This window comes from Eptesicus fuscus, chromosome 2 (genome assembly GCF_027574615.1).
Source record: "Eptesicus fuscus isolate TK198812 chromosome 2, DD_ASM_mEF_20220401, whole genome shotgun sequence".
NCBI lineage: Eukaryota > Metazoa > Chordata > Mammalia > Chiroptera > Vespertilionidae > Eptesicus > Eptesicus fuscus.
Window position 1 is genome coordinate 89,957,564 of NC_072474.1, and position 25,162 is coordinate 89,982,725.

General features: G+C 43.1%; 1 protein-coding gene across 2 annotated transcripts in view; it reads left to right on the forward strand.

Moving 5' to 3' along the window:
* The first annotated feature begins 204 nt into the window (after window positions 1-204).
* The window catches only part of KCTD8 (potassium channel tetramerization domain containing 8), a 214,449-nt gene continuing 189,491 nt past the window's right edge, over window positions 205-25,162 (forward strand). Inside the window, exons 1-2 of one of the 2 annotated variants that reach the window (XM_054729326.1) lie at window positions 205-1,255; window positions 15,376-15,748. In XM_054729326.1, coding sequence (XP_054585301.1) covers window positions 286-1,255; window positions 15,376-15,488 — 1,083 coding nt within the window. In that variant the 5' untranslated portion in view covers window positions 205-285 and the 3' untranslated portion in view covers window positions 15,489-15,748. Of the gene's footprint in view, window positions 1,256-15,375; window positions 15,749-25,162 lie in introns of those variants that run through there. The other variant, XM_008140262.3, reaches the window with a different exon arrangement.

The following is a 25,162-nucleotide window of genomic DNA, read 5'->3' on the forward strand; positions in this document are numbered from 1 at the left end:
GCCGCCGCCGCCGCCGCCGCCGCCGCCGCCGTTCCCGCGGAGCTCCTCTCCTGCGCTTCGCTCCCCCGATGGAGCCCGAGCGCCGCGGCCGCCGCCGCTGCCCCGAGCCCTGAACCGGGCCGCCCCGGCCGGAGGAACGTGCCGTCCGGCCCGAGGGCGCACCGAGGGCGCACCGAGCTTGCGCCTAGGCCGGGGTGGGGGGGCCCCCGGGGGGTGCAGGGCACGGGCTTCGGGATCGAGAAAGTGCGGCTCTCCCTGGTCCCTCGGTCGGAGGCGGGGCGGACCATGGCTTTGAAGGACACGGGCAGCGTGGGCACCACCATCCTGCCCATTAGCGAGATGGTCTCCTCGTCCGCGTCGCCCGGTGCGTCGGCGGCGGCGGCGGCGGCGGCCCCGGGGTCCTGCGCGCCCTCGCCCTTCCCCGAGGTGGTGGAGCTGAACGTGGGCGGTCAGGTCTATGTGACCAAGCACTCGACGCTGCTCAGCGTCCCGGACAGCACCCTGGCCACGATGTTCTCGCCCTCCAGCCCCCGGGGCGGCGCGCGGCGCCGGGGCGAGCTGCCCAGGGACAGCCGGGCGCGCTTCTTCATCGACCGGGACGGCTTCCTCTTCAGGTACGTGCTGGACTATCTGCGGGACAAGCAGCTCGCGCTGCCCGAGCACTTCCCCGAGAAGGAGCGCCTCCTCCGCGAGGCCGAGTACTTCCAGCTCGCCGACCTGGTCAAGCTGCTGTCGCCCAAGGTCCCCAAGCAGAACTCGCTCAACGACGAGGGCTGCCAGAGCGACCTGGAGGACAACCTCTCGCAGGGCAGCAGCGACGCGCTCCTCCTGCGGGGAGCGGCGGCCGCGCCCTCGGGCCCCGGAGCGCACGGCGGCGGCGGCGGCGGCGGCGGCGCGGCGGACAAGCGCTCGGGCTTCCTGACGCTCGGCTACCGCGGCTCCTACACCACCGTGCGGGACAACCAGGCGGACGCCAAGTTCCGGCGGGTGGCGCGCATCATGGTGTGCGGGCGCATCGCGCTGGCCAAGGAGGTCTTTGGAGACACGCTCAATGAGAGCCGCGACCCCGACCGACCTCCCGAGAAGTACACGTCCCGCTTCTACCTCAAGTTCACCTACTTGGAGCAGGCGTTCGATCGGCTGTCCGAGGCCGGCTTCCACATGGTGGCGTGCAACTCCTCGGGCACCGCCGCCTTCGTCAACCAGTACCGCGACGACAAGATCTGGAGCAGCTACACCGAGTACATCTTCTTCCGTAAGTTCGCAGGGTTCGCATTTCCTGTCTTCCCCCCCCCCCCCCCCACCCCCAACCCTGCAACCCGGACGGACGGGGCGTCTCGGAGGGACCTGGTTAATTAATGAGCGCGGGGGGCTCTCCCTGCGCGCCCCCGCCACTGGCTGTGCGCTTTCTCCTTCCGCGATCTCCACTTTGTCCCTTCGGAGCGCGTAGTTCCTACGCAGTCCTCGGTCTTAACTTTATTGATTTTTGTCCCTCTCCTCCACCTGCACCCGGCAGACCTGGGTCCCTTCTACTGCGGAGGGCTGGGAGGGGGCCTGGGAGACCAGGCTGGGCACAGGGGTTCTCCTTTTTCTCTCGGCGTCTGCGGGAGTCCTGGGGATCAATTTATGTGCGTCTGTGTTCCCTCTCCGGAGGGCAGGGTAGCTTGGAGGCACCGTCGCGCACCCGCGGGAGTACCTCCTGTTGGTACTGGTCTAGGCGCACGAGCGTCCAATTAGGGGTGGTCTCCGGAGGAGGCATCCTGAGAAGTGATGACTGTGCCTCCAGAGCCCCTCAGGGGGCGGGGGCGGGGGCGCGGGCGGCTGGTGGGAAAGGGGTCTCTCCATCGACCCGGAGAAACCTCAGATTTCCCCCGCGCCACTTGTCATCTGTAATTGCTGGGTGTTTTGGACAGCGGAAGGTGGAGGGAACCAAGGAGTGTGCATGTCTGAGTGCTGTTGTCAGGGTTGGAGAGTGCGTGTGCACGCATCTCTGTGTGTGTGTGTGTGTGTGTGTGTGTGTGTGTGTGTGTGAGAGAGAGAGAGAGAGAGAGAGAGAGAGAGAGAGAGAGAGAGAGAGAGAGAGAGAGAGAGAGAGAGATCCTTCTGGACATCTCAAATGCAAAAGCGGGTGGGGAGTTTGAGTCTACTTCTCCAGGGGGAATAAATCCTGGGATATTGTGAAATGAGGGAATGAGGGAGAGGATTTGGAAAGCATTTGGCTTGATGCTTTGTGCAGTGCCCTTCAGGAGGGGGCCCTGTGGATCAAGTTCAAGAACTCCACCGAATATCCCTGGGGCTTGAGGGATGGGGAGGCGGGGCAGGTTCAATTCTCAGTGACGTTTAGACAGTGAGCAGGGCCACTACTAGAGAGCTGTTTGGGGAAATGAAAAGCCAGCTGGGATGGCAGCAGGAACATCATTTGGCAAACGGTGTTTCTTTGGCAAGACACAAGAAGCTTTGGAATGTGCCTATACTACCTATACTACGAGGGAGAGCACCATTGGCCCTCTATGATAGAAACAAACCAGTGTTAATTGTATTTATTTACTTTGGTAATTTACTTACTGTTTGGGGATTAGACAATTTTTTGCACTTTAGTTTGACTGGAGAAGTGGGAAGTCTCCTTGCACACGCACAAGCTTGATTGGAAGGTGCTCATTGAATATTCTAGTAACCTTTGAGGTAGTGTGATAAAACACAGGAGGCTCAATCTAGAGTTAGATTGTCTTTTTAAACAGAGTGGATTTTCCGAGAAAACAAAGCATTTCAACAGAGAAGCAAAGAAAGTGTCCACTGAAGTGGTGGATAAAAATCTAATTGTCTTAATTATATCAAAGTGCTATTACAAGTTGCACAGTAAAAAGAGAAAAGCCACCCAAAGGAAGGTCATTTTTTAATTGCAAATATGTAATATCTCTTCACTATATATTAAGTAATTAAACTATTTAGCAGTATTCTTTACATCTTATCCCTTATTAACATTTGAGATTTTAAACATTTATCATTTCAACATGGATATATTTTCAGGCATTTCAGAAGATGAGATGAAATGAACTTTTGACTCTCTTGTGGTTAGTGATTTTTGTTAGAGCAGATATAAGCATATGTTCTGCAGTTAAGTTTCTTGCATTTTGGAATCTTTCTTAGATTTGGTCTTTCTTTTTGCCCTAGAATACTGTGGACTTAAAAATGTTCATTAGTTAGATTATAAAGAGATAATAACAGGTTGTCTCTAAATTATGAAAAAAATGTCCTTAAAATAGTATATTGAAGTTGGAAACTCAGCCAATTTAACTAATAAGTTAATTTGAGAGAGATATTTGGTATTCAGAATATTTCACTTCTGGGGCTAGAAGAAGTGTTAACAAAATAAATAGTCATATTATGAATAACCTTTTGCAGAGTACTCACATAACTAATGAGCTCTGAGATTCATTCATAAAAATCCCAGAAATCTAAGGAAGCCACCCAAAACTTTCCTCATTAATTACCCTGTGGGGAAATTTTCAGATTAAATATTGCTCTTTTGAAGTGTTATTCAAGTCATTGACCAGCCTAATTTAGTTGTTATTTTAAATTTATTATGTAAAGTTTATATTGAATACTATTATACATACACTTATTTTATGGTTTTTAAAAAAATATATTTTATTGACTTTTTACAGAGAGGAAGGGAGAGGGATAGAGAGTTAGAAACATCGATGAGAGAGAAACATCGATTCAGCTGCCTCCTGCACACCCCACACTGGGGATATGCCCGCAACCAAGGTACATGCCCTTGACTGGAATCGAACCTGGGACCCTTGAGTCTGCAGGCAGATGCTCTATCCACTGAGCCAAACCAGTTAGGGCTATTTTATGTTTTATATAGCTTGCAGTATATTTTCACAAGTTATTTTGGATGGGATTCCTTTTAAAATTGGAAATGAAAATACACTGTAAAATATTTGTATTTCCATTTTATTCAGTTTAGCTAATGGTGCAAGTATACAGCATATAATTACCTTGTTTAGCGATCTTTATTTAAAATGAATATCAGTGCTACTCATTAAAAAGAAAATTATTGGATGAAATTGTCCACTATGTTTCAAATGCAGAAGAGGGCCTTGCATTTTATTTTTCCTTTTGACACAGTACTTTCAACAAATATTTATTTAGTGTATAACATGCATCAGTCATGTTAACACACTTTTAAATTCAGGCTGCACATGAACTTAGTTTGAAGCTTTGCTGAAACTACAGAATTGTAGTTTATACACTCGAATGCCAATTTCAGCTCCTCACCTACCTCCTTTTGCCCCTGTATAAATAGGAAGAGAGTGGCATATGGCTCAGTAATTGCAACACTTGCTATTTGCCAACTGTGTGATATTGGTTAAATTATTTAATTATTTAATGTCTCGGTTTCCTCACCACTCTAATCCTATATAATAAAAGGGTAATATGCAAATCAACTGAACAGCAGAACGACCAGTCGCTATGTCATGCACTGAACACCAGGGGGCAGAAGCTCAATGCAGGAGCTGCCCCCTGGTGGTCAGTGCGCTCTCACAGGGGGAGCGCTGCTCAGCCAGAAGCCAGGTGAGCCCAGCGGCGGTGGCAGGAGCCTCTCCCGCTTCTGAGGCAACGCTAAGGAGCGGTGGTCAGGGAGGCGGTAAGGAGGGAGCGAGGGCTCTCGGACTGTGAGAGGGATGTCTGAGTGCCAGCTATCCCCCAAGGGGTCCCGGACTGTGAGGAGGCACAGACCAGGCTGAGGGACCTCCCCGAGTGCACGAATTTTCGTGCACCAGGCCTCTAGTATAATTATAGTACTAATTTAATAGGATTTGAGAATAAACATAAAGTGCTTAGAACAGTGCTTGACCTGTAATAAAAGTTTACAAAGGTTAGCTGTTAACAATTATAAGTAATAGAGTACAGATTTTATTATTCTTGTTAATGTTAAATTTTAATTTTGCTTTATAGTAAGTATAATTTATTAAATTTTAAAGTTAATTGGAGAATTATTTTGCAATTAAATGATAGCATAATAAACTTTCAGAAATTTGAAACAACCAATTTAATAACCAACTTCTTTCCTGGAACTTGAAATTTTCAGGCCAAGTTCAAGTCACCTAGCTTTGCGAATCATACTCCAGTTAGTTTCTTTGGATTAACTCCAACAGAAGCCTTTTCTGATTCGGCGCCAAGAAGTGTTTTAACGCTGTCCGCTAGGACTTGAAATTTTGGCAGTATTTTCTGCCTGTATCCAAGTCATTGGGTTGTAATGCTAAAGGTTATATACAGAACATTAAACATTGAACACCAGCTTCATTTAGCTACATGGACACTCTTATCTATTCTCAGTCATAACTCATTATTTTATCAATTCATTTAGACTCTGCAACATGTACTAGTACTATTGCATTTCATATTACTCTTTTAATAATTAAGATGGATTGCTCTTTCTTGAAGAAAAACAGTGATTTATTGGGCTTTCTTTTTTGAGGGGGTGTCTGTTATGTGTATTTCTGGCTGTTTTTCACAATATCTGCTTGAAATGTGATACACAGACCAACATATTTAAAACTAGCATTACATATTTCCTTCATTTCTCCTAATCAGTGAGTTTACCATACTACTGATTTATTGATCTTCTGTTACAGTGTTTTGAGTTTTGCGCTCCATATGTTGACTGACTAACATGTGGTGTCAAAGTACACCCTTCTCTAGGGTTTCTCTGTATATCCATTTTTGTTGTGCTGTATGCGAGTACCAGAACTAAGAATTAATGCTATTGTTGAACTGGGATGTGAAGTCTAATTCGTCTTACTAGATTTTTATTTAAAAATAAAAAATTAGCCCTAGCCAGTTTGGCTCAGTGGATAGAGCGTCGGCCTGCGTACTGAAGGGTCCCGGGTTCGATTCCAGTCAAGGTCATGTACCTTGGTTGTGGGTGCATCCACAGTGGGGGATGTGCGGGAGGCAGCTGATCAATGTTTCTCTCCTATTGATGTTTCTAACTCTCTATCCCTCTCCCTTCCTCTCTGTAAAAAAAATCAATAAAATATATTTAAAAAATTTTAATTTTTAAAACAATCTTTATTGTTGAAAGTATTATATATGTCCCCTTTTCCCCCATTGACCTCTTGTAGTCCACCCACATCCCCGGCCCCAGGCCTTCACCACCCTATTGTCTGTCCATGGGTTATGCATATAAGTTCTTTGGTAAATCTCTTCCTACCCACCCACCCACTCACCTTCCCCTGCCTTCCCTCTACATTTTGACAGTCTATTTCATACTTCTATGTCTCTGGACCTATTTTATTCATTAGATTCCACATATGAGTGAGATCATGTGGTACTTATCTTTCTCTGACTGGCTTATTTCGCTTAGCATGATACTCTCCAGGTCCATCCATGCTGTTGTAAATGGTAAGAATTCTTTCTTTTATACAGCTGTGTTGTATTCCATTGTGTAAATGTACCACAGTTTTTTTATCCACTCATCTGTTGATGGGCACTTGGGCTGTTTCCAAAGCTTAGCTATTGTAAATTGCGCTGCTATGAACATAGGGGTGCATATAGTCTTTCTGATTGGTGTTTTGGGTTTCTTAGGATATATTGCTAGAAGTGGGTCAAATGGGAATTCCATATTTAATTTTTTGAGGAAACTCCATACTGTTTTCCACAGTGGCTGCACCAGTCTGCACTCCCACCTGCATGTACTAGGGTTCCCTTTTTCTCTACATCCATTTGTTGATTTGTTGATGATAGCCATTCTGACAGATGTGAGGTGATACCTCATTGTCATTTTAATTTGCATCTCTCAGATAATTAGTGACGTTTAGCATTTTTTCATGTCTCTTGGCCTTCTGTATGTCCACTTTGGAGACCTGACTATTTAGGTCCTTTGCCCATTTTTTAATTGGATTGTTGTCTTCCTTTGGTTGAGTGTTTCCTATATATTTTGAAAATTAACCCCTTAGCAGATGAATTAGTGGCAAATATGTTCTCCCATGCTGTTGGCTCTCTTTTCATTTTGTTAATGGTTTCTTTTGTTGTGCAGAAGCTTTTTATTTTGATGCAGTCCCATTTGTTTATTTTCTCCTTAGTTTCCTTTGCCGTAGGAGATGTATCTATAATTGCTACAAGAGATGTCTTAGATTTTGCTATCTATGGTTTCTTCAGCGTATGAAAGATGGGAAAATGCGTAGTGCTAAGAAAACTGGAGAAACACATACAGGACAGTGAAATTGAACCCCTAACTCACACCACACACAAAAATTAACTCAAAATGGATCAAAGGTTCAAAACATAAGACCTGATACCATACAACTCCTAGGAGAAAACTTAGAGAAGAAGTTCATCAGTATTGATCTTGGCATACTTTTTTTGAACATAATGCAAAAAGTACACTCACACAAAAAAGAAAAATCATCAAATGGGACTACATAAAACTCAAAAGCTTTTACATAGCAAAAGAAACAATAAAATAAAAAGACAATTTACAAAATGCGAGAAAAATTTTACCATATATCAAGTAAGGGGTAATATCCAGAATATAAAGAATTCAGTCAATTTAATAACAAAAAAGAACGAATCCAATTAAAATGGGCAGAACTAAACAGACATTTTTTTTCTAAAGAAGACATCAAAATGGCCAATAGGCACATGAAAAATGCTCAACATCACTAATCATCAGGGAAATGCAAATCAAAACCACAGTGAGATATTAACCCTGTGCACTCGCTTGCTTTTTTCTCGAGCTGCTACCTATGCTAACTGTGTCGAGTCACACTCGACATCCGAGTGCAAAAGGTTAAGAGGACAAGAGGTAACAGGTGTTGGCAAGGACATGGTAAAAAAGGGAACCCTTAAATATTGTTGGTGGAAATGTAAACTGGCCAACCACTATGAAAAATTAAAACACAGAATGACCATATGATCCAGCAACTCCACTTCTGGGTATACACCCAACAGAAATGAAAACAGAATTTCAATGAGATATAAGCACTCTCCATCACTTTATCATAGTATTATTCACAGTAGTCAAGAAAACATGCCAAATGTCAGTCAACAGATGAATGAGTAAAAAATGTGGTACCTATACACAATGGAATATTATTCAGCCATGAAAAAAGAGGACATCCTGACATTTGCAACAATATGAATGGACCTTGAGCATATCATGTTAAGTGAGATAAGTCAGACACAGAGAAGTACTGTATGATATCACTTATATGTGGAATCTAAAAATGTTAAATCTGTAAAGAGCAGAGAGTAAAGAGCTGTGGTTGGAGGAGGGAAATAAGCGTAATGGTGCTTAAGGGTACAAGCTTGTAACAAGAAGTTATAAGCCATAGAGATCTAAACACAGTATGATGGATATAGACAATAATATCTATACTAATAAAAGGGTAATATGCTAATTAGACCCGGTCGACCGGCCATTTTCCGGATGTTCGACTTCCTTCCGGACAAAGCCATGGTGGTAGGGCCAAGGCAGAGGCAGTTAGTGGCTATCAGGCCAGCAGGGGAGAGCAGTTAGGGGTGAGATCAGGCTGATAAGGGAGGGTAGTTGGGGGTGAGATCAGGCCGGCAGGGGAGGGCAGTTGGGGGCAACCAGGCTGGCAGTAGGGGGGCTGTTGGGGGTGACCAGGCCGGCAGGGGAGGGCAATTGGAGGCATTAGGCAGGCAGTCAGGTGAGTCGTTAGGAGCCAGCAGTCCTGGATTTTGAGAGGGATGTCTGAATGCTGGTTTAGGCCCTATCCCTGTAGGATCGGGCCTAAACTGGCAGTTGGACATCCCCCGAGGGATCCCGGATTGGAGAGGGTGCAGGCTGGGCTGAGGGACACCCCCCCCCCCCCGTGCACAAATTTCATGCACCGGGCCTCTAGTTGTACTATAATTATGTGATATGATAAAGATAATGTCATCAGTAATCATATAACAAAACATAAATATTTTAAAGTAACATGTGATATACCTTAAACTTAAAAAAAAACACTCACTGTGAAATTATATGCATGAAAATCCTTACCTTCCATCTGCAAAGAGACATTCTAGATGCAGCCTTCACCAACCAGAAGAGGTCAAAATATCTGAGAATTATCTCTGAATGGCTGCCAGCATTTGCCTTAGATACCTGCTTTCTTCAAATACCTAGACTTTTAGCAATTAGAAAACTTACATTCATATGTGTAGTATAGATTCAATAGGAGCTGATTGAGTTGAAATCTAACATAGTTTTCCCAAAATTGAGGAGATATGTCCTTGAATCCAAAATATAGCCTGAAATTTTTGGCCAAATGCCCAAACTCTGAGCAATGTTCGAGCCCACCTGGCCTTGTGACAATTTGTTCTCTTAAATAAAACTGCTGAAAATCAAAGCTGAAAGCCTTCATCAGAAGTATATAGAGTATAATTAAGAGATGCTTTGCCTAAATACAACATATAGTTTGAGACAATAATCATTGAATATCTGTATTCTTGTTAATTATGTCAAAATTGAAGAGTGACCAACAGTAGACCCTAAAAGAATGCATTTTTTCTCTAAGCAGTGAAGAGTCAACTAGAAGAAACTTCTTTTAATAATAAATTACAACTGATTTTACATTTAGTAGGTCAACAACTTTTGAAAAATTTTACTAATGATAATGATAATGGAATCAGATAATGCTACCAGAGCAATTTTGAATAGGTACAGCTATCAAATTCCTCAAAAAGAAAAGAGAAATGTGTAATTGAGAATTACAATGTACAGGAATGCAATTAGTTATGTATTTTGAGGCCTTTAAGTTAATAGATAACAATGGTGAGCACATATTAAGCATTTAATTTGTGTTTGATATTCTTTTAAGTATATATACGTATATAAAACTTCATTTAACCCTCATAACAAACCTCTGAGATGTGTGTTGTATTTTTCCTCACTTTCCCTTCAGGAGAGAGATTAAATCACTTTCCTAGTACCTCAAAGCTCCAGTCAGAATTAAGCCATTCATAGTATTCAGGGGTTTTGCTTCTTAGGCATGGGGGCCAAGAGATTCTGATGTTGTCTCTCCTTCAACATAGTACTGCTCTTCCTGAGATGATCGTGCAATCTTTTCTTTGTGTGTATTACACTTATTGATCTGAGCATGTTGAACCATCCTTGTATGCCTGGGATAAATCCCTCTTGGTCATATTATATACTCCTTTTGATGTGTTCTTGAATCTGGTTTGGTGACATCTGTTTCTGATAAGGAAAAGTTGCTACAGAGTAACTCCGTAGTGAGTAGTGGGAGGAAACAGGCATGGCAATTACAAATTACTGGTCTGTTCTCATTGCTAATTTTGGGGATTAGTCCATCTAATGTTGGTCTTTACTTAGAATAAAAAAGATTTGACAATAGAAGTCCTTGTGCTATAGTTTTAATTTTCAGCATGAAGATTTATTTTATGCTACTTTATTTTTCTGCATTTCATTTCTTTATATAGAAAATGGTAGAAATTGACCCTTTGCACCTTACCTCCATGGGATTCCATAAGTAATATGTTTAAAGTAATCTGTGCTGAATAAAATTATTTGTTTTAGTGTTTCAGATTGTCTTTTCTTAATGAGTATGTTGAAGGCATTCATTGAGGGTAGATATCTTTTCACTCACTATCTCATTTAATGGTTTTTTAAAAAAAAACATTCAGAAATATAACATCTTTCGAACTGTTGTTTAAGCTACCCAGTTTATGTACTTCGTTACGGCAGCCTTAGCAAAGCAATACTGCTATTTCAAATTCTTTATCCTGTAGCAAATCTGGGAAAAGTTTGAAAAGACAATGGTTTTTCAACTCCCTGTGTTTTTCAGAGGTGTTTAGTTGCGGAAAGCAGACTCCACTCTAGAAAACTGAAGTTGTAAAAAATGTAATAAGTGTAATACAGATAGCTCACAGATTGCCTGGGACCTGAGCTTCCAGGAAATGATTCCCAACCACACCAAGAATAGAGCTGCCAAGGATGGTGTTTAGGAAGCTGCCTTGGTCTAGCCACACCACCTCTGCCATGACCCGTAACAACAAAATCTATTGTCAGCACACTGCCTGTCTCATATACCTCAGTTTACAAGTGTCTAGGTGTGCAACATGAATGACATGTGGAATCTTAGGCATAAGAGAGTCTAGGAAATGGTGTTTTAAAAATAACAATAATAACAAATCTTCATGGCACATTATCAAGATTTGTTTGTGCAAGCATATTTCTTATTTTTATTATTATTTTAAAAAATTAGCCTTAGCCAATCTGGCTCAGTGGATAGAGCATTGGCCTGCGGACTGAAGGGTTCCAGGTTCGATTCTGGTCAAGGGCACATGCCCAGGTTGCAGGCTTGATCTCCAGTGCGGGGGGCGTGCAGGAGGCAGCCGATCAATGATTCTCATCATTAATGTTTCTCTCTCTCTCTCTCCCTCTCCTTTCCTCTCTGAAATCAATAAAAATATATTAAAAAAAGTTAAATCAACTAGTTTCTACCATTTCATCCCCAGAAACAACCTTTCTAATGTCTTTAATGTACACTGAGTGGCCAGATTATTATGATCTCTGAACGCATAATAACCTGGCCACTCAGTGTATATCCTATATAATAAAAGGCTAATATGCAAATTGTCCTCTCCACCAGGAGTTCGACCAGCAGGCAGGCCAGCCAACTGCCCATGTCCCCTCCCCCTGGCCAGGCTGGCCGGACCCCACCCATGCACGAATTCATGCACTGGGCCTCTAATGTGTGTGTATACACACACACACACACACACACACACACTGAGTGGCCAGATTATTATGCATTCAGAGATCATCATAATCCGGCCACTCAGTGTATATCCGTATGCATTATTGCAAAATATATATTCTGTTTTAACTTTTATATATTTTTAATTTACATACATATGTCTGTCATTAAGAACTTTCTTTTTAAGATCCTTTCCTTTTTATGTGCCCTTCTAAGTGATTGTTACTGAAATGTACTTCCTGGTGTGTACTTTTCCTAACTAATCTCTACCCCCACTGATGATCCACATTTAGATTTCTTCCACCTGTCATGGCCAAGCCTACTGTGGACCTGTGTGAGAACTTTTTAAATATACATCTAGGAGGGGAATTAGTGGGCCACTGGGGATGCACTTGGCTAAGGACTGTCAGATTGCTCTCCAAATGAGTACACCAGTCTTCACTTCTAAGAATAGCACATGAGAATGTCATTATCTCCACTTCCCTGCCAACTTGTCAAAATTCAGTTTTCTAATTGTTGCAAAAATAGAAGAAAAGTGATAGCTCATTGTTGTTTTCAATTTCATCTCTCTAATTACTAATGATGGAAAGGTAATTTTTAGCCCACCAGTCTCTGTAGATTAGAAAGATTTTGAGTAAGCAGGTCAAGAGGATCCTCTATGGTGTAATCTTAGGCTACCTTCTCTTCCTATTCAAATTTCAACGGCAGCAACAGCATCACAAACACATGCTCCTGCCTAAAATGATGAAATTACTCTTCATGCCAATGAATGTTTATTATCCTTCTTCTCAAAGGGGTCACCCCCGAGTCTCACCGGCCCTGCCTCCATCTGTGGGTGATGTACCTACAGTATTTTGTATGAGGTATGAAGGTGATTCCTTGTGGAATGGTCTCTTATGAATTAATATTTTAATATATGTCACTTGCCCTCAATGCAGTCAATAAACAAATCTGACAGGAGCAGGATGACTTCAGGGAAAGCGTGTGGTCCAAGAAGGGGAGAATGGAACCCACACAGCATCGCAGGTCTTGCAGCAAATTCTGCTGTGCAGGCCTGTCAGAGACTCCCTTTCCTGCCAAGACAGTAAGTGCCTTGTCCAGCCAGTCTGGGGGCACCTGGTTTTGCTATGGAGCACAACTCCCTTGCCTGTTGTCCTCCATGGTCCCTTCCTTTGCCTTCTGGGAGATTCTTACCTGTCAGTGGTCTTCCCTGGCCACGCCTGAGGCAGGCATTTGGGCGGGGCACCCTCTTCGCAGCTGCACAGATTCCCCAGCTCACTTCCTGCCTGTGCAGGCTCAGCGGCCTGCAGGCCTGCAGGTGGCTTTAAGGATTAAATAGCTTATGCTATTGATGGCCAGTTTTGCAGTTTCTGGCAAAATTGTAGTGGACTTTTGGTCAGTTTCATGAGTGAATTAAGAGCGAAAATATCTCCTCTAATGTAATTTTTATACCTGAAAGCTATTTTGTGGCCTCTCTGAGTCACTCATTTCCCCTCTCAAATGAAAGGTTTAGGAGTGTGGTGCCAGCTTTGTCAGCGGGGCGGTCTGCTGTGTGAAAGAGTTGTACCTCCTGCTAAGGCCGCACTTTTGTGGTTATATTTAGTTACTGCTGTTTTTTTTTTTTAGCTTAAATTTCCGTATTGTGAACATTTTAAACATCATGGAAAAAAGACAATTGTCCAAAAAAAAAACAACAACTCCCATATATTCATCTCCTAGATTCAACAGTAATAAAAATATAACTGCATCTCTGATGTTCTTTTTTTTGCTAAAGCATTTCAAAGCAACTCCAAAATATTATGTTATTTCAAATCTACGTACCTTGGTATAAACAAAGAATGGGTATTTTTTATATCAACACTATTCCATTATTAACTTTAACTAGATGCATGATGATTTTGGCAATATCTGATATGTAATCCATAATCATATTTCTTAGATTGCCTCAAAAGTATTTTTTATAGTTGTTTCTTTTTTTAAAGTCGGGATTGTACATTTTATTTTTATGTGCCTGTGTCTTAATTAATATAGGATAGCTCCTCCTCTCTCTTTTCCTCTGTCCATCTCTATCTCTATCTCTATCTCTATAAAGATAGAGATAGAGATGGACAGAGGAAAAGAGAAACTCTGTGCTCTTTTGACACAGAAACTCTGTGCTCTTTTGACACAGCCCATTAAGTCCTTGGAACATTACTTGCTATTATGTAGCCACAACCTTTAACTACTTGGGCTGGTGGTATAGAAACAGCTCTACCTCTCTGTCTCTGTCTCTGTCGCTGCCTCTCTCTGTCTCTTCACATGTAACACCATCAGTTTGTTTCTAGAAACAGGGTCTGTTGACCTGATTAATGCCCCATGTTCTGTATGTAGCTGCATGCTTTCTCTGTCCCTATATTATCTGTAAGTGAATATTAAATTGAGCATATTTAACTCAGCTTCTTTTACTTCTCTGGGGGGGGGGGCAAGGTGATTCATGGTGATTCTGTGTGCTCCATTAATATTTCAACTCACAGGTGATCATTCCACAAGTATCATGTGAATGGTGTCAGTCTGACTCCCACCAAACATTTATCTAGTAGTTTTACCATTGATGACCATTATCTGATGCAAATATTACATTAGGGACTGCAAAATTATGACTTTTCTAACTTTGTCATTTCTTCTACATTTGGTAGGTGGAATCTCATAATGAACTTTTCTCAAAAACTACTAAAATATAGTTCATAGAGGAAAGGCAGGGAAAATGCATAAATTCTTATTTCTTGTCATTTTTCATAGTAAGGAATTGGTTCTCTAATAACTTCCAATGATATTCAGTGAATTGTAGCTGTTGCTATGTTATTTTGATGCTTCCCCCCCCCTTTTCTGTTTTAGTAGTTACCCTTGCTCCCCTTCTCTCTCTCTCTCTCTCTCTCTCTCTCTCTCGTAGTTGTGAAATCATGGATATTTTACATATTTGAGCATTTCAGTCAATGGTATTTTGGATGCTCAAGCAGTTCCATCTTTGACCAGCGAGAAACTCTGTGCTCTTTTGACACAGCCCATTAAGTCCTTGGAACATGACTTGCTATTATGTAGCCACAACCTTTAACTACTTGGGCTGGTGGTATAGAAATAGCTCCCTAAACGTCCAAATTACAGGATTCTCCTTCACTTCTCTTACGGGCTTCAGGCGGAGGGATTAAAGAGCACCTCCTTTGCAAGACCTGTGTCTTCTTCTGCCTCTTCTGGTGGGCTTGCTAAGTGGGTCTTTCTCCCTGATGAGACTTTGCTGAAAGAGGCAGGAGCAAACATCACACACCAATATTCTGAAATTCCCTGGCATTTTATTTCATGCTATAGCTATAGCTGGCACGTGTCTACCTTGTAAAGTACAACAGATCATCATGTGATCCAGTGGTCACCGTCACATAATAGTTGTTGCCAGTTTCCCCATCTGTAGCATTGTTATCCTGTGGCCAACCACCTGACTGCCTCCCTGCTACATTAAACCCCCAGCATCCTTCAGCCTTTGTTATTGCAAAACGGGGCCATCGTCCCTAGTCCAAGTTATATTTCCTAGCCGCATTAAGACCAAATGCACTCTAGTTAGTTTAAGTTGAAGGGATTTATTAAGGATATGCATATCTTACAGAATCAAAGGAAGGATTAAAGGAAAAGACTCTAGAGACTGAGCTCATAAGACTTCACTGGAGAACTGCCACTGAGGAGCTGCTGCCTTTGCCACCGTCAGGGAACCGAGAATAAAGAATCTGCCGGCACAACCACGGGCCACATCTCCCCAACACCATGATGCCCCGTGCCCAGCCTCCCCTGAATGAATGACGTCTGTGGGAGGACTACTCATTGGTGGAACATGGATCACACTCAGGAGTCCATCTCAATGGAAATAGGAAATTATTTTCAGCTATCTAGTCTCTTCATGCCCAATCACTGTAGCCTGTACACTCTGTGTCTCATTAGCCTTTGAGAAGAACACCTGAAAGATGATCATTTTTATTAAAAACACCTGCAAATATTTTAATATTCACACACATCTCACTTTCGCAAAGACATCATTGCACAACTCCCTTTATGGGCATTCCTTTATATACTAATCTATAACAATGAAAGGGTAATATGCTAATTAGACCGGATGTCCTTCCTGGCGTCCTTCTGGATGAAGCCAGGGCTGGAGGGAAGCTGGTGCCAGCAGCTGGGAGAAGGAAGGCCTACTCTTGCACGAATTTTGTGCATCAGACCTCTAGTGTATGCATAATAGAAATGAGACTAGTAATTTTAATCTCATCATTTCAGGGCAAGTTATCACTGAGGAAAAAGTATAGAACGTAGGATCACAGCTTGGAAATAAAAAATACCTGAGGAATAGTATTTATATTGTGGAAGAATGTCATTCTGAAAGCTAGAGTCTAGGATAAATGAATGTGTGCTACATTGTTGACTATAGTTGTAGTAATGCTATAGTGTATATGGATTCTGGCAAACGTTAGAGAAAATTAGAGGATTTTGGTAAACCATTTGCTTCTGTCACTTTATAGTTATTGCTTCCACAAAAATCACTCGAGTACTTTGAGGCTATTTCCCATCTCTCACCTGAAGAATGATCTGAGCATAAACGAGATGATACTTGCCAGGTGTTTTTAGCACTTCAGTTGAATCGTGTGGTGTAAATTGAACTAGTAGTAACAACACATAGATTGTTTGGAGGTAGGATCTGAGGAAGAAGCTGGCTAAGGAACTTTCTCATTTTCTTGTAAGAGGTAAGATACAAGCTGAGGTTCTTCCCCAGCTATTTGCCAGGTGAATAACTTTTGCCTGGCAATTAAATGTGAATTTACGTTTGTGAAGTGTGAGATGTAGAGCAGATGTAGGAAAATCACAGGCAACACTAATAATGCCTGCAGTCCCACAGGAACTCAGGAATGGCAGCAATTACTAGTGACTTTAACTTCCCAGAGAAATTCACTGTGAAACCTGACGCAGATGTTTTGGCCAGACGAGTTACGGGGATAATTTCATAATAGCTCTGCCCTCCCCTTCCTGTGGCGTGAAGTCTTGCACTGTGTCTGACACTCAGTTACCATTCCTTGATGGAAGTCGTGAAGGATGGTACGTGCTAGGTAGGTTTTCAGAATTTGAAACTCATGTTTCTTCAGTTAGAGATGTTTTAATACATGTATTTAAAAATACAATGTTTTAAAATTGTATTTACTCCCCATGTCTTACTCGGTGAAGCCTCACACTGTGTGTGTGTCTGACACCAAATTGTCACTTGGCACAAGTTTATTGATTTAATTAGGGAAGCTGTGTGATGGATGAGTAGAGACATATGACTGGGCTTAAGGAGGAGGGCTCCGGAGTAAACCAGGGCTACCTTCAGATCATAACCCTTTGGTTCATACTTGTCTGGCTAGGGGTAAGTCATTTATTGTCTGCAAACCTTGGCTTCCTCCTTTGTAAACTTATTGGAATGATAGTACATATTTCAGAAGGTGCTCTGAGGATTAAATCATAGGATGCATATGAAATACTTGGCCCAGCAACGTATTCCAAGTCCAGGTTTTCTAAAGTTAACTATTACCTATTCATAAAGAACAATGGCAATACAGAGGAGGTGTTTCGTGCCTGCACTAAATGGAGGGTTCAGGGAAGGCATTGGGGAAAAGGTGACATTGCAAATTATGGCCAGAACGGTGGGCATCCCAGATCAGTGCTTGGGAGCTTTGCCAGGCACGGCGTGTTAGAGGCTAGTTTGGTTTGGCTGGATTCCAGAGACCGTGTTGGGGGGGAAAAATCTGGAAATGTAGGCTGAGGAAAGCTGATGCAATACATTTTATATCAGGGGAAGGGTGTTGAACCTGAAAGTGACATGATCAAATATGCTTATTCAGGAAGGAAAGATGGCAGCAGAGTGACACAGGGAGCTGGGGAAACCGAAGTTACTTGGTCAGTTGGTGGTTATTGGAAAGGCTCAGGTCAAAGGTGAGCCACTGTGCTCTAGTAGTGATAGGGAGAAAGAGATGCATTCTAGAGCTATGTCGGTGGTATAATCCATTAAACTCTGGGAGAAAGGAGTTAAACTGTCTGGCAACTATGATTCATCTTTTCCCTTTAACAGAATGATACCTGGGGAGAAAGAAAAGAAGGGAGGTCCAATATCCTTGTCAGCTGGCTTTGTAAGTAAGTGGATGAATGCTATTTCTAGGAAGAGGAGGCCCTATCTAGTAAAGGCTTTGACCAGATGACCCTGGCTAAAGGGTGGCTTACAGTAAATAAGGACAGAATCTATAAGGCTTGGCTCCCTGGAGGTTACCATGTAAGTTAGTCATTTTTCTGGGTATATAAAATGTAGAAGTTTTATAATTTAATGTATCTGTCTCTGTGAGGAGCCCCATAAAACCTCCCTTGAACTCTTCATTGATCATTCTAGGTCAGAGAGGAAATATTCTATGGGGAAAAGAAGGAACTGGAGAGCCACCTGGGATGTCGTAGACCACTCTTTGTTTCACCCTTGCCTCTATTCTTTAATTTATTAGTGGGTCTTGAAACCCCAATCTGTTTTTCATGGGAGTCTGCTTTGGTGTTCTGATTTTATGTCTTAGCTCAAACTCTGTGACCTACTGGATGTGAGGGAGGGGGAGAAAGAGATATAGAGGATGACTCCAGAGTTGGTGACAGTCGTACCTGAGATGGGGCATACTGGAGGGCTTGGGCCATAAGGTCAGTGCTAAAACTGTTCAGTGTGAGGAATCTCTGAAACTTTCAGGTGGGGATGTCTCAAATATGGTCCTGGAGACCAAATGAATCATCAGTGAGTTTGGAGAGGTAGAGGGCTGTAGTGAGGCTGCTGAATGAGTAGATAAAGAGGAGCCTGGAAATCATATTGAGAAAGGTCAATTGGACATTGGAAATATCAGAAGAGAGCAGTGGTTGTGAAATTTATGGGAAAAATAAGTTTTAAGCAGAAATAAGTGAGTTTTAAGCAAATCAGTGTAATGCTACAGAGGGTTGATCATAGATTAAGACAGAAAAAATCAATTAGTTTGACCAGTTAGGAGCTCATTAGTGATTATTGAAATGATCAAAGAAAATTATAAATTTATAGTGGTGATAAATTGCATGACTGGAATATGGTCTCTGGTATGGATGCAAAAGTAGAGAGGGTAGATAATGGGATTCATCCAAGCTTGTGGATTCTTAGTGTGGCTGCTATGAACAGAGCAAAGCTACTTAAGGGTGCTGATAACAGAGCAGTTGATGCAGTGAGCTGCTTGTTCCAGGTTGGGTAAAGAAATCGATACCCCATGCTTGTCTAAAGAACTTGTAGTAGTATCACCTGGGCTGTTGCTTAAAATTGAATATTTGTTCCCTGCTGAATTACTAGTAGAGTCTCCGGGGATAGTGCTTGAGAATATTTTTTTTAAAGCAGCTTTCCAGATTAATGTTTAAGAACCTATTTAATTATAAACAAGCTAGTTCTGAGAAAAATTATGGTCTTACTAAAATATTCAGTGAAGAAAAAAACAGAGATCTGTATGCATAGAATGCTATTAATTATATTTAAAAAGATGCAAGACAATGTTTATACATTAGAAAGGCTGGAAGGAAGTGCACTTAGCTATTTGAAGGATTTTAAATAACCTTTATTTATTTTTTGCAAATCTTTTAATCACAGCTTATGTTCATTTTATAATTAAAAATAAATTATAGTTATTAAAAACCAGTAGCTAATAAAGAATATATTTCTATATACTTGATTGTAGCTATGGATATAGAGAGATGTAGGATAGTACCTTAAAAAGGATGTTTTGATAAGCATAGAAGAAAGAGAGGATAAAAGCATTTTATACCTGAATTAGGTTTAGAGGAAATGCTATCTGAGAAGAACATGGAGGAAAAGCAGAGCTTTGTGAAAAATAAATTCCATGCACTTTATAATTTTGCCAACCTCTAATACCCAAGAGACTACAGATGTTCAAATAAAATTACAGGTCACTTGTGGAGTCAGTGCACTTATGTAGTGAGGCTATCAGTCTGAAAAAAGCATGAAATCATGAATCCAGCTGTGTTAGGATAATTCCAAAGGCTATTTTAGAGAAATGGCTGAACTCTAGCATAGATTACTAGTCACGTGGGAGTATATCTTTCAAAAGCTATCCTGATAAAAATTGGGTACAGGAAATCAGAATAGTCTGCAAGACTTAGACAAAAGAATTTGTTTTTTTTGCATTAACTTGTGTTACAGGGCTTGTTATACACAGCAAATGTCAGAGCCAATTATTATAGACTAGACTCTTTAAGGAGGGATAAAAGAATCCTATCTAATAAAAGAGTAATATGCAAATTGACCATCACTCCAACACATAAGATGGCTGCCCCCATGTGGACACAAGATGGCCACCACAAGATGGCCGGCAGGGGAGGGCAGTTGTGGGTGATCAGGCCAGCAGGGGAGGGCAGTTAGGGGTGACTGGGCCAGCCGAGGAGGCCAGTTGGGGGAGACCAGGCCAGCAGGGGAGGGCAATTGGGGGGGACCGGCCTGCAGGGGAGGGCAGTTGGGGACGACTGGGCCGGCAGGGGAGGGCAGTTAGGGGGGACCAGGCCTGCAGGGGAGGGCAGTTGGTGGGTACCAGGCCAGCAGGGGAGGGCAGTTGGGGGGGACCAGGCCTGCAGGGGAGGGCAGTTGGGAGGGACCAGGCCTGCAGGGGTGGGCAGTTTGGGGCAACCAGGCCTGCAGAGGAGGGCAGTTGGGTCGACCAGGCCTGCAGGGGAGGGCAGTTAGGGGCAATTGGGCCGGCAGGGGAGCAGTTAGGCACCGATCAGGCTGGCAGGGGAGTGGTTAGGGGGTGATCAGGCTGGCAGGCAGAAGTGGTTAGGGGCAATCAGGCATCCAGGCAGGCGAGCGGTTGGGAGCCAGCAGTTCTGGATTGTGAGAGGAATGTCCGACTGACCGTTTAGGCCCAATCCCACAGGGACACACACACACACACACACACAGACCCATGCACAAATTTCGTGCACCAGGCCTCTAGTGTATATATATATCATACTTAACTTCAGGGAGCTTGCAATGTAAGTAGGGAGAGAAAATAAATGAGATCTCTATTCTGAAGATAATGGCAAATATTAAAGACTTGGAAGCAAAGGAAGACAGAAAGGGAGTAGATTATAGGAAGAAAAGCCTTTGGGAGGTGATTACAAGAGTCTAGGCATGAGAGGGCCTTAGCTTGAACAGATGATAATGAGAATGGAAAACAGGAGATGGGCCCTCGCTAGTTTGGCTCATTGGTAGAGCATCAGCCCACAGACTGAAGAGTCCCAGGTTTGATTCTGGTCAAGGGCATGTACCTCGGTTGCAGGCTCGATTCCTGGCCCTGGTTGGGGTGCTTGTGGGAGGCAACCAATCAATGTGTCTCTCTCACATCGATGTTTCTCTCTCTGTCTCTTCCCTTCCCTTCCCTTCCACTCTCTCTAAAAATCAATGGGAAAATATCCTCAGGTGAAGATTAACAACAACAACAACAACACACACACACACACACACACACACATAAAACAAACACAGAGGATGGGCATGAGAAACACTGTGAAGAAATAATCATTAGAGCTGTGAACTGTTTGAGTTCAAGAGAAATAGGGAGGTGGAGTCAAAGAGGATTCCAGTGCTTCAGGCTTAGACCTAGAAGGACTCACAGGAATATGGAGGATGAGAGGAAGGACTGACGTAGGGGCAGGAGGGAAATGACAGGTCTAGTTTATTACATCAAGTTGGTCATTACAGTCACAGTCATATCCATGAGAATGTGTACTTTTCTCTTTAGAGCACATCTTCATGGAAAGATTACCAATAAACATTTTAAAGACATAGATCACCAGGGGGAGACACAAAGGTTGGGGATGAGGCACATGTTGGCGCCAAATATTTTTCTGGTCACCAACTCAGGATAACAAAGATCAATCATATGCCATAGTCACATAGTTTCCCTACCTCCAAAACTGTTAATTCAAAATCTCATGAATCATAATATTCTTTCCTATCAGTATTCTTATGCTGTCACTCTCTATTACCACTTTCTCTCAATTCATCAGCCTTCTTTTGTTCATTGCCCTCATTATCTGATTTAGGTTACAGGTTTGTAATGGTAGTGACTCTCCTGGAAATATCTGGAACACTCTTATTCCTCTTATTTGTTACCCCCCCCCGCCCCTCCCGCCCCCCCCCGCCAAGCCTTTTATGGCTCTGAGTGGACCAAGCTAGCAACTTTTCCCTCCTATAACCAAATAGCTGAGAGCTGCTGGAGAAAGTCACACAATAGAACAGATCATTTCTACTACAAATCCATGGACACCAGTCTTAAATAGACATTCACCACTGCTTGAGAATTCTCCTATGCTTCCGTGGTAAGCTCTTCTAATCTTCACAATACAGTTTTATTATAACTTTTTTTTTAACCTCCAGTTACCTCCCCTATTCCTTACCTCAGTCTCAGCAAATGTTTCTGCTTCTTTCTTTACAGAAAAAAGTGGAAGCCGCTACATTCATTCATCTTCCTGCCCATTCATCTTCCTGCTGCCAACCTACAAATCTATGTACAGCTGAGTCCATCTTATCTGCCTTCCCTTATGTTACAATAACAGAGGAATTTTTTTTTTCTCTGTCCTAGGATGCTTTTCTGCTCTATGCTCTGGGTCCCATCACTTCTATCTTATTAGAAATATTACAAGAATGCTTCTTATTTTTGTATTTTGGCATTCAGCCTCTCTCTGAATTGCATCCTTCCCGTTAGCTTTCAAACTTGCCAGAGTCCTTTCCACTAGAAGAACAATGAAATGCCCCCTTTTCTTTATCCAATTACCCCCTTACACAGCCGAAGTTTTTGAAGGTATTCCTTATCTCTATCCAATTATCTCTTTGCACAACTGAACTTATTGAAAGAATGGCCTGTATTTTGATGTCAATATTTCCTTGTTTTCACTTTATGCTTACATCTTAGCAGACTCCAGTGTGGCTTTTGGTCCTCAGCACATCTTTAAAACAGCCTCTTCACAGGTCTCCAGTGTTTTCCATCTATGCATTAAAACCAGCAGCTATCTTTATTTCCTCGTTTATTTCTACCTCTTATCAGCATTTGCCTTGTTGACTATTCTGATAGTCTTGAAACACACATTTTTTTGGCTTCTGTGCATGTGGCTGTTCAGCTTGTGCCTAACTGGAGGACAAAAGTCTAATGTGTGATTCTTTATCCAAGCCTTGTACAAGAGCATGGACCAGTGTCAGATCAGAAGGAAGAGGAGATTTTTCTATTCATCCATTCATAAGGGGCACTTTCAGGGTTCTTAATTTTATGACACAATAATATACTTATCTCTTTGACTTTTCCTTTTGTTTCCTTTGTGGGTTTATCATTCTCTACCTAGCATTTAAATATGAGTTACTTGATTTGTTCTATCTCACAGCTCACCATTCCCATGTTACTCAAAGTTCACCATCACTGATCACTTTCTTACATGTCAATAGCTCCCAAATTTAGGTCCATAATGTATACTTCTCCTTTGAGGACATACCTACCCAACTCCTATTTGAAATTTTTGTGTGAATATTATGCCCAACTTAACAAGTGCAAAATTCATAATCTTCTTCCTTCTTTTTTCCCACTCCTACCACCACCTAATTCTATTTTAGTATTGTCTCTTGCAGTAAATGGCCATCTTATAAATTCTGATACACAGACCAGAGACCTAGTAATCTTCCTTGACACATCCTTTTACTTGTTTTTCTTTTAGAGTTGAAAGGAGTTGTAGGCATTTGTTCATTTAGAAGTATTTAATCTGAGTGAACCCTCTGACATTTGATTCCCAAATTTCTGTGCATAATCTCTGAGCAGTTTTATGAGAAAAGAAGGTCCCTAGTATTTATGAGATTCTCAAAGGGGTCTATAATCCATATATACACATATCCTACCTTATAATAGAGAAACATGCAAATTGACCGCACCTCTGCTACACCCACGATTGGGCAGCAGGAGGCTGGGGGGCGGGACTCTGTGTGACCTATCCGGCTGTTGGGAAGATCAAGATGGCGGCGCCCAGTCCTCTTAGTTCCGGGGGTCGCTGGGAAGATCACCGCCCTGGGGAGGTGAGGCCGGGCTGCCCAGCCACTCCCGGGGGTCCCTGGGGAGTTCAGCAACGGGGGGGAGCGTGGCCGGGCCCATCCAGCTGCTCCCAGGGGTCCCTGGGGAGATGGGCAACCCGGGGGGGCGTGGCCGGGCCCATCCAGCCTCTCCCGGGGGTCCCTGGGGGGATCGGCAACCCGGGGGGCGTGGCCGGACCCGCCCAGCTGCTCCCGGAGGTCCCTGGGGAGATCGGCACCCCCGGGAGGTGAGGCAGGACTTGCCCAGCCGCTCCCGGGGTCCCTGGGAACATTGCAGGCATGTGGTTGCTGAGACCCAGACCAGGCCTCTGGCCACAGATTCATAGCTTTGCAGAGACCTAGGGCAGGGATCTGCCTCATCTGCAGAGAGACAGAGGTTCTGCAGTGCCCCCAAGACGTGGGTGGGCCCAGCCAGGGATCAAGGGGCATGGAAGGACTCCTGGCAGAGGGGCAAGGACCCTCACCCCTGAAGCGGGGGTTGAGGGGTGGTGCCACCTCAGTGGAGGGGTGCTGCACTGCAGGGTACTGGACTGACTGATGTGATTCAGAGAAGCTCCCAGTGCTAACTGGCCACGCTCAGGCGGCCTTCACACTTCAGAGGCAGTGACTCCTGCTCCTGCCTTGACCCAAAAGCAAGCTCACTACACCCTGCCCCATGGCAGAGCATGCCTAGGCAGTGAGTGGGAAGCCTTCCACCTGCTTCGGAGAAGGGGGGGCAGTAAAGAATGGGGGGAGAGGAAAGAATGTGGAGCATCCGCAATGAAGAGGTGCTTGAGAAAGAGGCTCGGAAGCCTGACTGGAAGGTTTGTTCTGTTTGCTGGGCGGCTGCTCCTTAGGAAGCACAAAGAGCATGGCTCTGAGGGCTTCCTGTGTGCTCTGAGGGCTTCCTGAGTCAAGTTCCACAGCCAACTGGAATTGGCCTCAGTTTCCTGGTCTGTAAAATGGATGAAGCGTGTCCCAGTGCCTTCACTGAGCTTTGATGGCCAATTGAGATACTGTATAAAGAAAATGAGGGAAGAAGTGAGAAAGAAAAGGAAGGATAAAAAACACAAAAGAAAGATTGAAAGGAACCTGTAAACCCATTGTCACTTAAATAGGGAATATAGTCAATAGTGTTGTAATGATGGTATGATGCCAGGTGGGTACTAGAAATATCGGGGAACACTTTGTAAAGTATATGATTGTCTAACCACTATTCTGTAACTAATATAAAACCTGAAACAAATAAAAAATAATGTTGAATGTAAAGAAATGAACATTGGAGTGAAAT